Consider the following 13,306-nt stretch of genomic DNA (forward strand, 5'->3'; position numbering starts at 1 on the left):
CGCATATACCATTTACAAATCCAGCCTAGTAATTCTAAGAACCGTTTCATCTTCTTCTTAGGAAACTATCCCGAAACATCATAAATGTCTCCCTTTTCGTCAAAGATTAGCCCACATCCTACATCTTCACTAAAACCTTCCTTGATGGCCAGGCTTCCATGGCTTAACCACTACTCCCAACGGCAGTTTCAGTACATTTTTCTATACTATTAACTTGGTCCTCAACATCTGCTATGTTTCTGTGTATTTCTAATTACATGTGTCGTCTACCAGACTTCTTCGGAGATTAGGAAAGTCCCATCTCTACTCAATACAATGTCAGATACTGTAATGACATGATATAAATATGATTAAAAAATTATGTCATATTTGCTACAAGAAATATTTCTTAGTCCTGCTATCAATGATAAAATCAGTCTTGAATATACAAGAAGACATGGCTTCCTTGGTCAAAAATGGGATAGGTTATTAACTATTTTGTTTGCAACTTCCTAGACAGTTTTTTAATTACACCTTACTGATAACTTTTCCTAATGCTATTTTAAAATAACAATTTAAATGAAACATAAAGAAGGTGATTAAGATGACGACTATATTGAAGCAGAAGAGTCTTGAAAATAATTGCCAGGATTCTCCCTAAAAGAGTATTAATTCTGAAGCTTTGAGCTGCAAGAAATAGAAAGCTTAATGTAAGCTAATTGGAGGGAATCCTAAACTTAAATTGTAAAATTTACATTTTTACTTTTGATATATGTGAATTCTCTGGTATTGGTAGACAAATTTCTTAAAATGAGGCCATACGAAATAAATGCTTAAGAATTTATTTCTAGGGGCGCCTGGGTGGCTCAGAGGGTTAAGCCTCTGCCTTCGGCTCAGGTCACAATCTCAGGGTCCTGGGATCGAGCCCCGCATCGGGGTCTCTGCTCGGCAGGGAGCCTGCTTCCCCCTCTCTCTCTGCCTGCCTCTCGGCCTACTTGTGATCTCTGTCAAATAAATAAATAAAACCTTTAAAAAAAAAAAAGAATTTATTTCTAAAGAGAGATCAATTCTAAAAACTATTATATGCTTTGATCTGATAGAGCAGATGGTCTCTATTACCCTAAATTTGGGGTTATTCTTCAAGCTGAATATTTTTTAACCTGGTCAAGATTAAGATTCTAAAGGGCAGTGCTGGGGCGCCTGGGTGGCTCAGTGGGTTAAGCCGCTCCCTTCGGCTCAGGTCATGATCTCAGGGTCTTGGGATCGAGTCCCGCATCGGGCTCTCTGCTCAGCAGGGAGCCTGCTTCCCTCTCTCTCTCTCTGCCTGCGTCTTTGTCTACTGTGATCTCTCTGTCAAATAAATAAATAAAATCTTTAAAAAATAAAAAATAAATAAAAAATAAAAATAAAGGGCAGTGCTAACTTAGTCTATCAGAATATAAGCTCTTGTGTCTCTTCTTCATGGCACACATACTGTAGCGTATGAATGTGAAAACACAATGAAGATCCCAATTGAATTGCAACTATATTTTTTACTTAATATTTATTTTTTAAAAAGAATGTTTTAAGTCAAGATTTGTGTGACAATGTTACACCAATTATATCTCAGTAAAGCTGAAGAAAGAGAAAAAGGAAAAAAATATTTGTGTGAGAAAACCTGTAATTAATTCATTTGATCTCTATCACATCTCCTTAAGCTCAGCTAAAAGCACAAGTCTAGCATAATAAAAACTGTATGTTATAGAAAATACATATCCTATCTTTACAACGGAAAACTATGTTTCGAAGCCAAGTGTCAGCATATGTTATATTCATTTGAGGACACCACAGAAGTGGTTTATAAGAAAAATGATGACGGAAGAATAGCCATGGCAAAATCAAAAGGCACTAACACTTTTGGGAAGTACTAATTTGAATTTCCACCTTTCCCAATTGCACGGAAAATCAAAGAAGTATTACTGTAGGTTGTTAACATACACATTGGTCCTTCAATCTGGAAGCTATGCATCTAAGAAAGCATCAAATTCCTTTACAAACTCACACAAGTTAGTCAGGCTTGAAAATCAGTTTGACACGGTTGTCTGAGGAAAGCAGTGCCTGGACAGTTGGTTGCTCCAAACCCCTACATACAGTATTTGGTTAAGGGTGGAGGGGTCTGTCAATAAATCAAAATGTTTGTGAGAAACTGCACATTACAATCGCAAAACAACGTTACAGAAATATATTTAAGCTGCTCATGCCATACAGTCAACCAGTGTATAATGAGTCTTCAGAAAGGTCTGGATTTGGGCCTGGGGGCACTTCTAGCATGTGTCCTGGTCCACTATGAAATGCAACAGACAGCTCAAGCAAAGGACATTAAATCCTCAAGCTTTTAAACTCTTTCACTATTCAGTGACTCAAATTACCCTCCAAATTTCCGTGTTCACCATGTTCACACAAGGACTTCACTCCACCGCCTCACGTTCTAACGAGAGATACTGTGAAGCCCGTGAAAATGCAAGGAGGGAAATCCCCGAAGCAGGCGGTGTGCACCTGCCGCGCTCACCTTTGTCGGGATGTTCGGGCTCCGGCTGATTACTACTGCTGGAGCTCACGCTCGCGTCGCAGCCCGCCGGGGAGCTGTTCCCTTCCGACTGGAGGTCCTGGAGCTCCCCCGCGACGCTCTCCACCTCGACTGTGCTGTCCGTTTCGCTCTTGATGCTTCGAACCTCCTCCTGGTTTGGAGCCAGCGGTTCCGCGACCGTCCCAGAAGACTGCTGCCGACCGGCTTCTGTCACAGTGACCGAGGAAGGCGACTCCGGTGTGGTAGGAGGGGTGTTCAGCACTGAATTGCTGCCACTACTAGGAAAGTCTGCTTTTTTGTCACTGATCTCCACTGGCTTTTCCTCGGCAGGTTTGCTGTCGGCGCCGGCTGGGGGCGGGGTTTCCAGCTCGGCGCCGGGGGAGCCGCTCTCCTCCTCGGCCACGGGCTGCAGGGACCCCTCGGCCGGCCCCTCTTCCGGGGCAGGATGGGGCGGGGAGGCTGCCGCCTCCGTGTCCGAGTCTGAAAACAGCTCCTTCAGTGTTTTTTTAGGCCACTGTCCCTGAATGCTTGACCAGACGTCTTTGCGATCTTTAGCTCTGCTGTTCTGAAGTCTTTCGTCAGAGTTATTCAAAAGTTTTATCCTTTTTTCTGCCACCTCTGAAAATCCGGAATAGAAACCAGTTGTCCGTAGAGATTTTCTCTTTTCCTCCAAACCGTTATACTTCTTAGTTGGCGTCAACTTTGTTTTTGATTTTTCTTCTTCCTCTTCATCTGAAGAGCTGTTGCTACTGTTTTCTAGGCAAAGCGATTCTTTGTTCTTGGCCTTATCTTCCTTTTTGCCAGGTGATCCGCTTTTTAAACACTCCTCTGTGTTGCAATACCTTCTCTTACCACGTTTGACTTGTGGCTTTGAAGATTTCTCTGTGGTGTCCTTCTTAACATCCTTTCTCTTTTTTGTGATGTCATCTTCTTCTTCATCATCAGTATCTTCAGATAATCCTTCCATATCTTTTCTTAACCTTTCTGGAGATTTTGACACTGGTTTGGATATTACCAAATCTGCATGGATTTTGTTCTCTTCTAGCAAAGATGAACTGTTCTGTTCCTCTTTCGCAAGAAGATCATTTCTGCTGTGGGTCAAATGATCAATCTTCGAGTCTTCTCTGCCATGGTTATCTGTGTCTTGAGCACCTGTCTCACCCTCCTGCTCACTGTCTTCAGCAGAACTTTCAGAAGCTAGAAAATAAGACGAAAGACTGATGAGTTTTTCTAGCAATGTCTTCCCTGTGCAAATTATATATTAGCCTCTGTGGTTATAGCCACCTTGGGTTGCTAGGTTTTATCTCCATTTTGCAGGTGAGAAAATGGGAGTTTTGGAGAGGGAAGATACTCACACGAAGACGGTAATGTTTTATACTGGGACAGTGGCTGTAGAAACACTACTGTATACTTTTGCCAAAAGTATACAGTAAATACACATCAAATTATAAGCATAAAAGCTGTGAATTTTATTGTTTCTAAGTTATACCTCAATAAAACTGATCATAAAAAAGAAACTTCTCAATTTTCTGAGTAGAACATAATAACGCAGTCAGGATGCAGTCCCAGGTCCAGGTAATTCCAACTTCGAAGTCCGTATTCTTAGGAAACTGTAGGCTTCACTTTCAGTGTAGCAATGATTATTCAAAGATTTGTGAACAATGCATTTCCACGAAGTTTTAAAGAACGACACAAGTAACCTAAGTAACTGATACCTTATGTAAAAATATTTACAGAATTTTTTTAAAGATTTTATTTATATATACGATATATAAATAATGAGAGAGAGAGAAAGAGACAACAAGAGAAAGCATGGGCAGGGAGGAGAGGGAGAAGAGAAGCAGGCTCCCTGCAGGGAGCCCGATGTGCGATTCCTGGGATCATGACCTGAGCTGAAGGCAGACGCTTAACTAACTGAGCCACCCAGGTGCCCGAAAGTGACATTTTAAAAAATTTTTTATCTTCTTAAGATTTTATTTTTATTTACTTGAGAGCAAGATAGAGATAGTGAGAGAGATAGAGAGAGGGAGCATGAGCAGGCAGGAGGAGGAGAAGCAGGCTCCCTGCTGAGCAGAACAGAGAGCCCGATGGGGGACTTGATCCCAGAACCCTGGGTTCATGACCTGAGCTGTAAGCAAAAACTTAACCCAACTGAGTCACCCAGGTGCCCCTTAATTTATTTCTTTTTTTAAAAAAAAATTTTATTTACTTATTTGACAGAGATCACAAGTAGGCAGAGAGGAAGGCAGAAGGAGGGGGGGGAAGCAGGCTCCCTGCTGAGCAGAGAGCCCGATGCCGGGCTTGATCTCAGGACCCTGGGATCATGACCTGAGCCGAAGGCAGAGGCTTAACCCACTGAGCCACCCAGGTGCCCCGCCTTAATTTATTTCTTAAAAATTGATTTTAGTAAATGAATTTAATTAAGTATAAAAAATAATTGCCAGGGGGCGTGGGTGGCTCAGTTGAGTGTCCGACTCTTGTTTTCGATTCAGGTCATGATGTCATAGGGCCCTGGGCTGGAGCCCTGTGTCGTTAGGCTCCACACTGAGCAGGGAGTCAGCTGGACTTTCTCTGTCCCTCTCCCTCTGCCCCTCCCCACCACCTGCAGGCACTGTCTCAAAATAAATAAATAAATCTTTAAAAATAATAATTGCCTTTGCTATGACTTTAATATAACATTTACTGAGAAAATGCTACATGCCAGATGCTTTGATATGCTTTGTATAGATTGTCTGATTCTTCACAACAACCCTATGAGGGGCATGTTATTATTAACCCCATTTTATAGTTTAGGAGACTGGGATTTAGCGAGGTAAGCCATGCCAAAGAGCTAGTAAAAGTCGAGATGAAATCCAAACTGAAGTCATTTGACTCCAGCATTTAGAACTGTAATTACAAAACGATGCATGTTCTTTAGCTAAGTTTCCTAAAAGTAAAGAATAACAGACACAATTATAACAATTAAAAACACTTAAACTTTTCTGTATAACTGAATTGTTTTAAACTGATATCAAAGCAGCATGTCTATGACTACAAACAAATGTACACTCATGGGCGCCTGGGTGGCTCAGTGGGTTAAAGCCTCTGCCTTCAGCTCAGGTCATGATTCCAGGGTCCTGGGATCGAGCCCCGCATCGGGCTCTCTGCTCAGCAGGGAGCCTGCTTCCCTTCCTGTCTCTCTCTCTGCCCGCCTCTCTGCCTACTTGTGATCTCTGCCTGTCAAATAAATAAATAAAATTTAAAAAAAAAAAAATGTACACTCATACTAGAGAACCAACAGCTCTTTTTCTTTCTCCCTCAGCCTACAAAGTCTCAATTCTATTTTTTCATATAGTATATTATTAAAAGATGATAACAGTAACTATTTGTTTAATTAGAAGTTTAGCCTGCACTGAGCAGTGAGGATGTTTTCTTATGAATTCTTATTAATACTCCCACTTCCCAGGGCGCCTGGGTGGCTCAGTGGGTTAAGCCTCTGTCTTCAGCTCAGGTCATGATCTCAGGGATCGAGCCCCACATCTGGGCTCTCTGCTCAGTAGGGAGCCTGCTTCCCCCCTCTCTTTGCCTGCCTCTCTGCCTACTTGTGATCTCTCTGTCAAATAGTTAAATTATTTTAAAAAATTACTCCCATTTCCCACCATACTTTCTATATATAGTTATCTTTAGTTAATCAAATATGCTATTTGTAACGTACATAAATGTGGTTCACTGCAGAAGTAGCACACTTAATAAACTTCCTTTCTCATAGAGCAAATTTATTTTTCCAAGTTTCCAAAAGTCCTTTTTTTCTACGTTATGTCTTCCTTTTGTAGGCCTTTCACATTTATTTCTCTTTTTTTAAAGATTTACTAAGCAGTGAGAGAGCACGAGCGGAAGGGGAGGGGGAGAGGGAGAAGCAGACTCCCCACTGGGCAGGAAGCCTGACACAGGGCTCGATTCCAGGACCCTGAGTTCACAAACCGAGCCAAAGGCAGACACTCAACTAACTGAGCCACCCAGGTGCACCTTTTCACATTTATTTCAACTGCTCCATAAAGTCAAGCACTCCATCCAGTTCCCTTATTCACCAAATCTCTCTGTCCTAAAGGCCGACTTTCTACTGCATCTAGCTGGTTGCTCTCTGGGTCTGCTCTAACAGCCATCGTCCTAGGAATTCCCTTCACTGCTTTCTCTTGACAGAGACCCGCTGTTAAGTGAAATGCCCATCTCCCCCCTTCTTGGTTTCTTCCCATATATGTTGGAGCACATCAACTAGTACTTTCCTGAAAAAGGTACAAAGGAGATATTCTTTGTCTCCATGTCTAAATACATCCTAACCCTCAAACTTCATTGTTTTATGGATAGTTTAACCAGGTATGGAATTCCAAGTTGAAAATTATTTCCCTTCAAAATTTTGAAAGTACTTTGCTTGTAAGTGTTAAAAACTCTACTGTCATTTGTCTTTTCATCTTTACTGGTGGTTTTTATTCCTGGTGTTTTAAAATTTCATAATAATTCACTGGGGCATGGCACCTTCTTCACTGATTTTTCAGGTGTCTGATGGGCTCTTTCAATATAAAGATTCAATGTCCCGGGGCGCCTGGGTGGTACAGTCGGTTAAGCATCTGTCTTCAGTTCAGGCTCCGGTCATTATCCTGGGAATTGAGCCCCACATTTGGCTCACTGCTCATCGGGGAGTCTGCTTCTCCCTTTCTCCCTCTCCCTCGTGTCACCCCCACCTGCCAGCTGGTGCTCTCTCTCACACACACACATTTTCTCAAATAAATGAATAAAATCGTTAAAAAAAAATATTCCAGTCAGTTCTCCAGATTTTTCTTCTTTTTGTTACTCGGTAATTTCTACACCCACCCAAGGATTATTCCAGAATGACCCCAGTGATTAATATGTATACGGGGGTGGGGAGACTACACCACTGTATATACAGCACCCACTAAAGGAGAGAGCGAACATAAGAATAATCATGATAAATAAAATATAGTATGTACAATAATAAATAATATTCACTAAGATATGAGGTAGAAAGCAACAAATCAATAATATAGTTGTGAGACAGTTCATAAGAAAATCCTGAGTTTTTTTCTTGTTCAGTTTTTCAAAATCCAACTGCTTTTTATAGTTACATGTAACCAGACATGCCGTTTCCGTGGCTTCTTGATTCCTCAGGCTGACCGATTCTAGCAGCAATGCTAGTGTCTCTCTCCCCATTATAAAAAACAAAGATATAAACATGTAAGTATACTCTAACAATAGTGGTGTGTGTGGTTACTTGTTAATTTTTTCCCCTCTAATTTCACTATTCCTAGAATAATACTCAATATCACTCATCTCCTAACATTTCCATCACTGCTTCCTTATACTTTCTGGAAGTTTTCCTCAACTGTAAACTATGCTTTATTGAAGTATAGTTTCAATTTTTATTTCCAAGTTTTTCTTCTTCTTTGTTCCCTTTTCACAGTATACTGTTCTTGTTTTATAGATGCTTATGGGTTAATAATAACCAGAGATAATTAATAGTTTATGTTTGTTACCTTCATTATCTCTCTCCTCAAGGGTCATTTCTTCTGTTTTAGTTTCAATCTTTTATGCTGGAGCTTTCCTTGATCACTCACACTGAAGGATGACCTACTAAAACTTGACTGTGTTGGTAGAGTTTATTAACGAAAAAACTGTCCATCTGGTGATTCATCAGGGATCTAGTTTACTTAGGGGATCTCTGGTACTAAAATGTGGAAGAGTACTCTCTAGAGAGGCGCCTGGGTGGCTCAGTGGGTTAAGCTTCTGCCTTCAGCTCAGGTCATGTTCTTAGGGTCCTGGGATCGAGCCCCACATTGGGGGGTCTCTGCTCAGCAGGGAGCCTGCTTCCCCCTCTCTCTCTGCCTGCCTCTCTGCCTACTTGTCATTTCTGTCTGTGAAATAAATGAATAAAATCTTTAAAAGAAAAACTATTTACATTCCTAGATCCTCACTCCCACTGCTGCTTGCTAGGTGACTTCTCTTCTGGAAGTTTATTCTCTGAAGATGGTAAGACAGGGTTCCTGGCCTAGGCAATGCTAAGAACTATTGAAGTCATAGGTACAGGTGTGATGCTGAAGTCAGTGAAGTCAGGGAGCTAAAAATGCTAAGGCGCCCCTGGGTAGCCCAGCTGGTTAAGTGTCCAACTCTTCATCTTAGCTCAGGTCTTGACCTCAGGGTCGTAAGTTCATGGCCGTGTTGGGCTCCATGCTAGGTGTGGAGTCTACTTAAAAAAAAAAAAAACCACTAAGAATTTCCCCTCCTCCATTCCCATTCCTCAACTGGATCCAAGAGCACTGGAAGCCATTCTCTTACCCTCCAGTCAAGACTAGAAGACTCCTCTCTTCAGAATGCAACTAGTCTAAGAAAAAGACCTAAAGATCTGACAGTAGTCCTCTCCAAAAAAAGATGCACCCAGATTACCCTACAGTGAAACTCAAAGTTGACCTGTCCCAACCATGTGCTCAAGATTCCTAAACGGGAGAAGACAGCCAAGGAAAAAGTCCTTTATAAGGAAGAGATCAAAACAATAAAGCAGGAAAAAGCAAACTGGAAGTAAGTAACCATGCAAAGGAAGAACAAACACAAATATTCTTTGGAAAGGGCAAAGACAGAAAGATAAGATGTTATACCCATCTTAAAAGAACAGAAATGGTACGAGACCATGTAGAAAATAAAGAGCTCTTGAAGATTAAAAGCACTATAGCTGTCACTAAGCATTATAGCAGTAAATTAATAGTCAATAAAAGGATCGTAAGATAAAGTTGAGAAAATTTCTAAGTCAGAGAAAACAGGCACCTGGGTGGCTCAGTCAGTTAAGCGTCCAACTCTTGATTTCAGTTGAGGTACAGATCTCAGGGTCCTGGGATCAAGCCCTGCATCGGACTCCCCACTCAATACGGAGTTTGCCCGTCTCCCTCTCGCACTGCCCCTCCCCCTGATCGTGTACTTGCACACACTCTCTTCTCTCAAATAAATACATCTTAAAAAAAAAAAAAAAGGAATCAAAGAAAAATATAAAATAATTAATAACAGCCCACCCCCAGAAAGATAAACATAATAGAATATACTACAGAAAGTACAATATTGATATAATGACTAGCCAAGGAAAAAACCACACACACACGCGTGCGTGCACGATCAGTAAATGCAGAGGAGGAAATAATCAACAAAATAATTCAAGAAAAGAACGTGGAACAGAAAGGCACAAGTTTCTAGAATGAAAAGAGCCTAGCAAGAACACAAGACAGTGGATAAAAATACATCCATATAAGCCATAATCACTGTGAAGTTCTAGGACATTAGAAACGAAGATTCAAGATTCCAAAGATAGGAGAAAGCAAAAAAACAAACAAAAACAAAAACAAATAAAACAAGTCACACAGAAATAATGAGTAATTGGAAGAGCTCTGGACTTCACAGAAACAACGCTGGAAGGGAAAAAAGACAACTGAACAATACCAATAAAATACTGAAGGAAAAACATTCAACCCAACTAAACCATGCACAGAACAGATTTTCTTAGACTTATATAGTCTCTCAAAACTTACCTTCCTTCTCACCCACTTGTTCTTGAAAAGTTACTAGAGAGTATGCTCCAAAACGAAGAGAGTATGCTCAAGGAGGGTTAAAAGACATGAGATGCCAAACCCAAGCGACCGCAAGGAGTTCTCTGAAGAGTGAGTGATCTGTGGAACGGGGTCTCCCCAGGAAGATACCCGCATACCAGACGCAGGAGGAAGCCAGTCCACTCTAGCAGTGCAATGTGAAGGACTACTATCACTAAGATGGGATCAAGCCCACATGGTCGAAAGGAGTTTAAATAGGTTTAGCTTGCCCCTACACAGTCAAAAGGAATGTCGAAAGCGGACTACCCAGCAGAAACATTTTGCTTTGATCTGCACCTGAAAGCTAGAGGGGTAAGGTAAGGTGTGAGCCGTCCCTTTGGTGAGCCTAAAATCACAAAATCCAGAGCAGCTTCCTACTCCCATATTCCTGTTCATCATCCACTACAATGACATCAAATTTTCCAATCATGGAGGGCCTCAGTGTATCCCAGAACTCCTCTATGACCTTGCCCCACTGAATTTCCTTAGAGATGATTTTGCAAACTCTCAGAGAAGCTGAATATGAAGTAAGAATGCGGCCTACAGACTCCATTCAGGTAACATTCTCAGGCAGCTTTCATCTGAGTGCAACAGCGCCTTTTCTCACACAGCAAGGCTTATGCTTGCTACTCAGTTTAAAAAAAACTCAACAATATGCTCTTTAGAAATGTATGTTTTTTATATATATATGTTTAGTTCTAAAGAAAAATAAAGGAATGATAACACTAAAATCAGGATATTAGGGGTGCCTGGGTGGCTCAGCTGGGTAAGCATCTGCCTTTCACTTGGGTCATGATCCCGGGCTCCTGGGATCGAGGCCCGCATCAGGCTCCCCACTCAGCGAGGAGTCTGCTCCTCCCTCTCCCCTTGCCTCTCCCCTTGCTTGCGCTCACTCTCTCTCTCACCCACTCGCTCAAATAAAATCTTTAAAAAAATTTTTTATAAGTCACGATATTAATTACTTCTGGGGTAGAAATGCAAAATTCTTTTAAATAAATGCTGTTTGTTCATCACTATGGTAGGCATACCAATGATCATATTTATATTATTCTTTAAATTACATATATATGTATACATTTTGATACATTGTCTGTATATCTGATACATCAGAAAATTACAGACTGAACTTAAGAATATCTATAGCATTATAAAACTGGTTCTTGTAAATAACCATCTAAACTAAGAGACATAAAACAATTTGTCATATTCTAAATGAGTAAAAATCCAAACTCTTAAGTCATGAGAAATGTAAAATATTTTTATGAAGAAACATACTTCATTTAACAGGTCACATTTCCCCCTTTCCCTGACAGTCAAATTTATTAAATCCCCTCTCCAGTCTTCCTCATTTTTATTATTTGATAGTTATACTTCATTCTGCCTTAAATATTAAGCAATAATGCCATCATAAAAAAGATCAGAATAGATGCAATCAAGATAAGCAAAGTTTGGTATTCTTGATAAAAAATTCAGTTTAACTATACAGTCTAATATTGCATAAGACAAACCATGCTTTTACCTGGCAATGGAGAAGGACAGTACCTGAAAAACCCACAGTACAGTACTGTAGGGTGAATAATAAATCATAACTAAAATTTCATGACACCTTTAGGTCTACTACTCATAGAAATATTTCCAATCCTCAATCAATGGCTGATTTTATTTCAAGTAACAACAGAAAACAAAATTATGATCCAATTAAAAAACAGTGACTTAGCTTTATAGAATTTGACTTATAACAACAAAAAACATATAGTTGCACGCAACAGGTTATTTGTTATGTTTACCTTGAAGTCCATTAAGGATAGAAGTAATTTCTATGGATTTAATGTGAGCTGTATCAGAGTTTTTGGCATCGGTAAGATCCAGTTTGGATACCATTTCCGGGGACGGATTCGTCTGGAAAGGCGGTTTTGACAAGCGCCGAAGTTTACAGCTCTTAGGAGAGTATTTTTCATCTTTGTCTTTTTCTTTGTCTAATTTATTCTAGGTGAAGAAAAAAAAGTATCTCATGTTAGCCATAATTTATCATGAGGCATTTATTAGTAACAATGTTAACACTCATTTTAAATTCAAAGTTGTATTATATATTATTAAATAATATGAGAATAAAGAACATAAGAAGCTCCTCACAAACAGCCAAAGATGTTTTTCCAAAGTTTTAAACAAATACTATAGGCTAAATAAAATATTTTTGTCTAATATTTAAATTTTAATAGTGGAGGTAAGTTAGTGATCCCATAAGCAATTCAGACTAACAAACCTCAAACTGGTAATAACTGACATTACAAATCCTTCAAAATTAAAACCCAAAAGGTTTAAATATTCATTAAAAAAATTTCAACCTGGTAGTTTCAAAACTTGTAACATTTTCAATATAAAATGTTGGTCGGGAATGACAAAATTCCAAACATCTTCAGTTAGCTGACACTGGGAACAACTCTAAACAAATGATCTCTTAAAAAGTGAAGTCACTCCCTCCTGCCGAAAACAACTGTTTACAACGGAAATGAGGAGAGGCTAACTAAAATACTTCCTAGAAACTGCTTTTTTTGTTTTGTTTCAGGGTAACTGTTTTCCAAGTGTGGTCCCTGGGCCCACACCACGAGCACCTTACTGGAATGTGTTAAAAATGCAAACTCCAGGGGCGCCTGGGTGGCTCAGTGGGTTAATGCCTCTGCCTTCGGCTCAGGTCATGATCCCAGGGTCCTGGGATCGAGCCCCACATCGGGCTCTCTGCTCCGCGGAGAGCCTGCTTCCTCCTCTCTCTGCCTGCCTCCCTGCCTACTTGTGATCTCTCTGTCAAATAAATAAATAAAATCTCTAAAAAAAAAAAAAATGCAAACTCCAAGAACCAACCTCAGATCTAGCGAATCAAAAATGCTGGGGATGGTGCTCGCTTCGGCAGCACATATACTTAAAAAAAAAAAAAAAAAAATGCTGGGGATGGAGCCAAGCCATCGGAGTTCCAACAAGTCCTCCAGATAACTGTGATAGGTGCTCAAGTGTGAGAGCCATCTGGGCTTAATTCTCAGAATGCAATGAAAAGCCTGATGTGCAGGTAGATGACCACAACCTATCAGTAATTAGTGCTGCTCCATTTTTTCTCCTGTTGCTAGCCTTTTCGCTACTTCATTATTTT

General features: G+C 40.3%; 1 protein-coding gene across 5 annotated transcripts in view; it reads right to left on the minus strand.

Annotated features, from left to right (window-relative positions):
* Nucleotides 1-13,306, minus strand: part of ARID4B (AT-rich interaction domain 4B) — a 142,236-nt gene that overhangs the window by 11,738 nt on the left and 117,192 nt on the right. For all 5 annotated transcript variants that reach the window (XR_013967918.1, XM_080822832.1, XM_080822834.1 and 2 more), the window contains 2 exons: nucleotides 11,952-12,150; nucleotides 2,528-3,742 (listed from right to left, as the gene is read on the minus strand). Coding sequence is in view for 4 of the 5 variants with exons in the window: in XM_080822832.1 (XP_080678958.1) it covers nucleotides 2,528-3,742; nucleotides 11,952-12,150 (1,414 nt within the window). In the remaining variant the exon portion in view is untranslated. The remainder of the gene's footprint in view (nucleotides 1-2,527; nucleotides 3,743-11,951; nucleotides 12,151-13,306) is intronic.

The sequence above is a fragment of the Martes martes genome (genome assembly GCF_963455335.1).
Source record: "Martes martes genome assembly, chromosome: 14".
NCBI classification, from domain to species: domain Eukaryota; kingdom Metazoa; phylum Chordata; class Mammalia; order Carnivora; family Mustelidae; genus Martes; species Martes martes.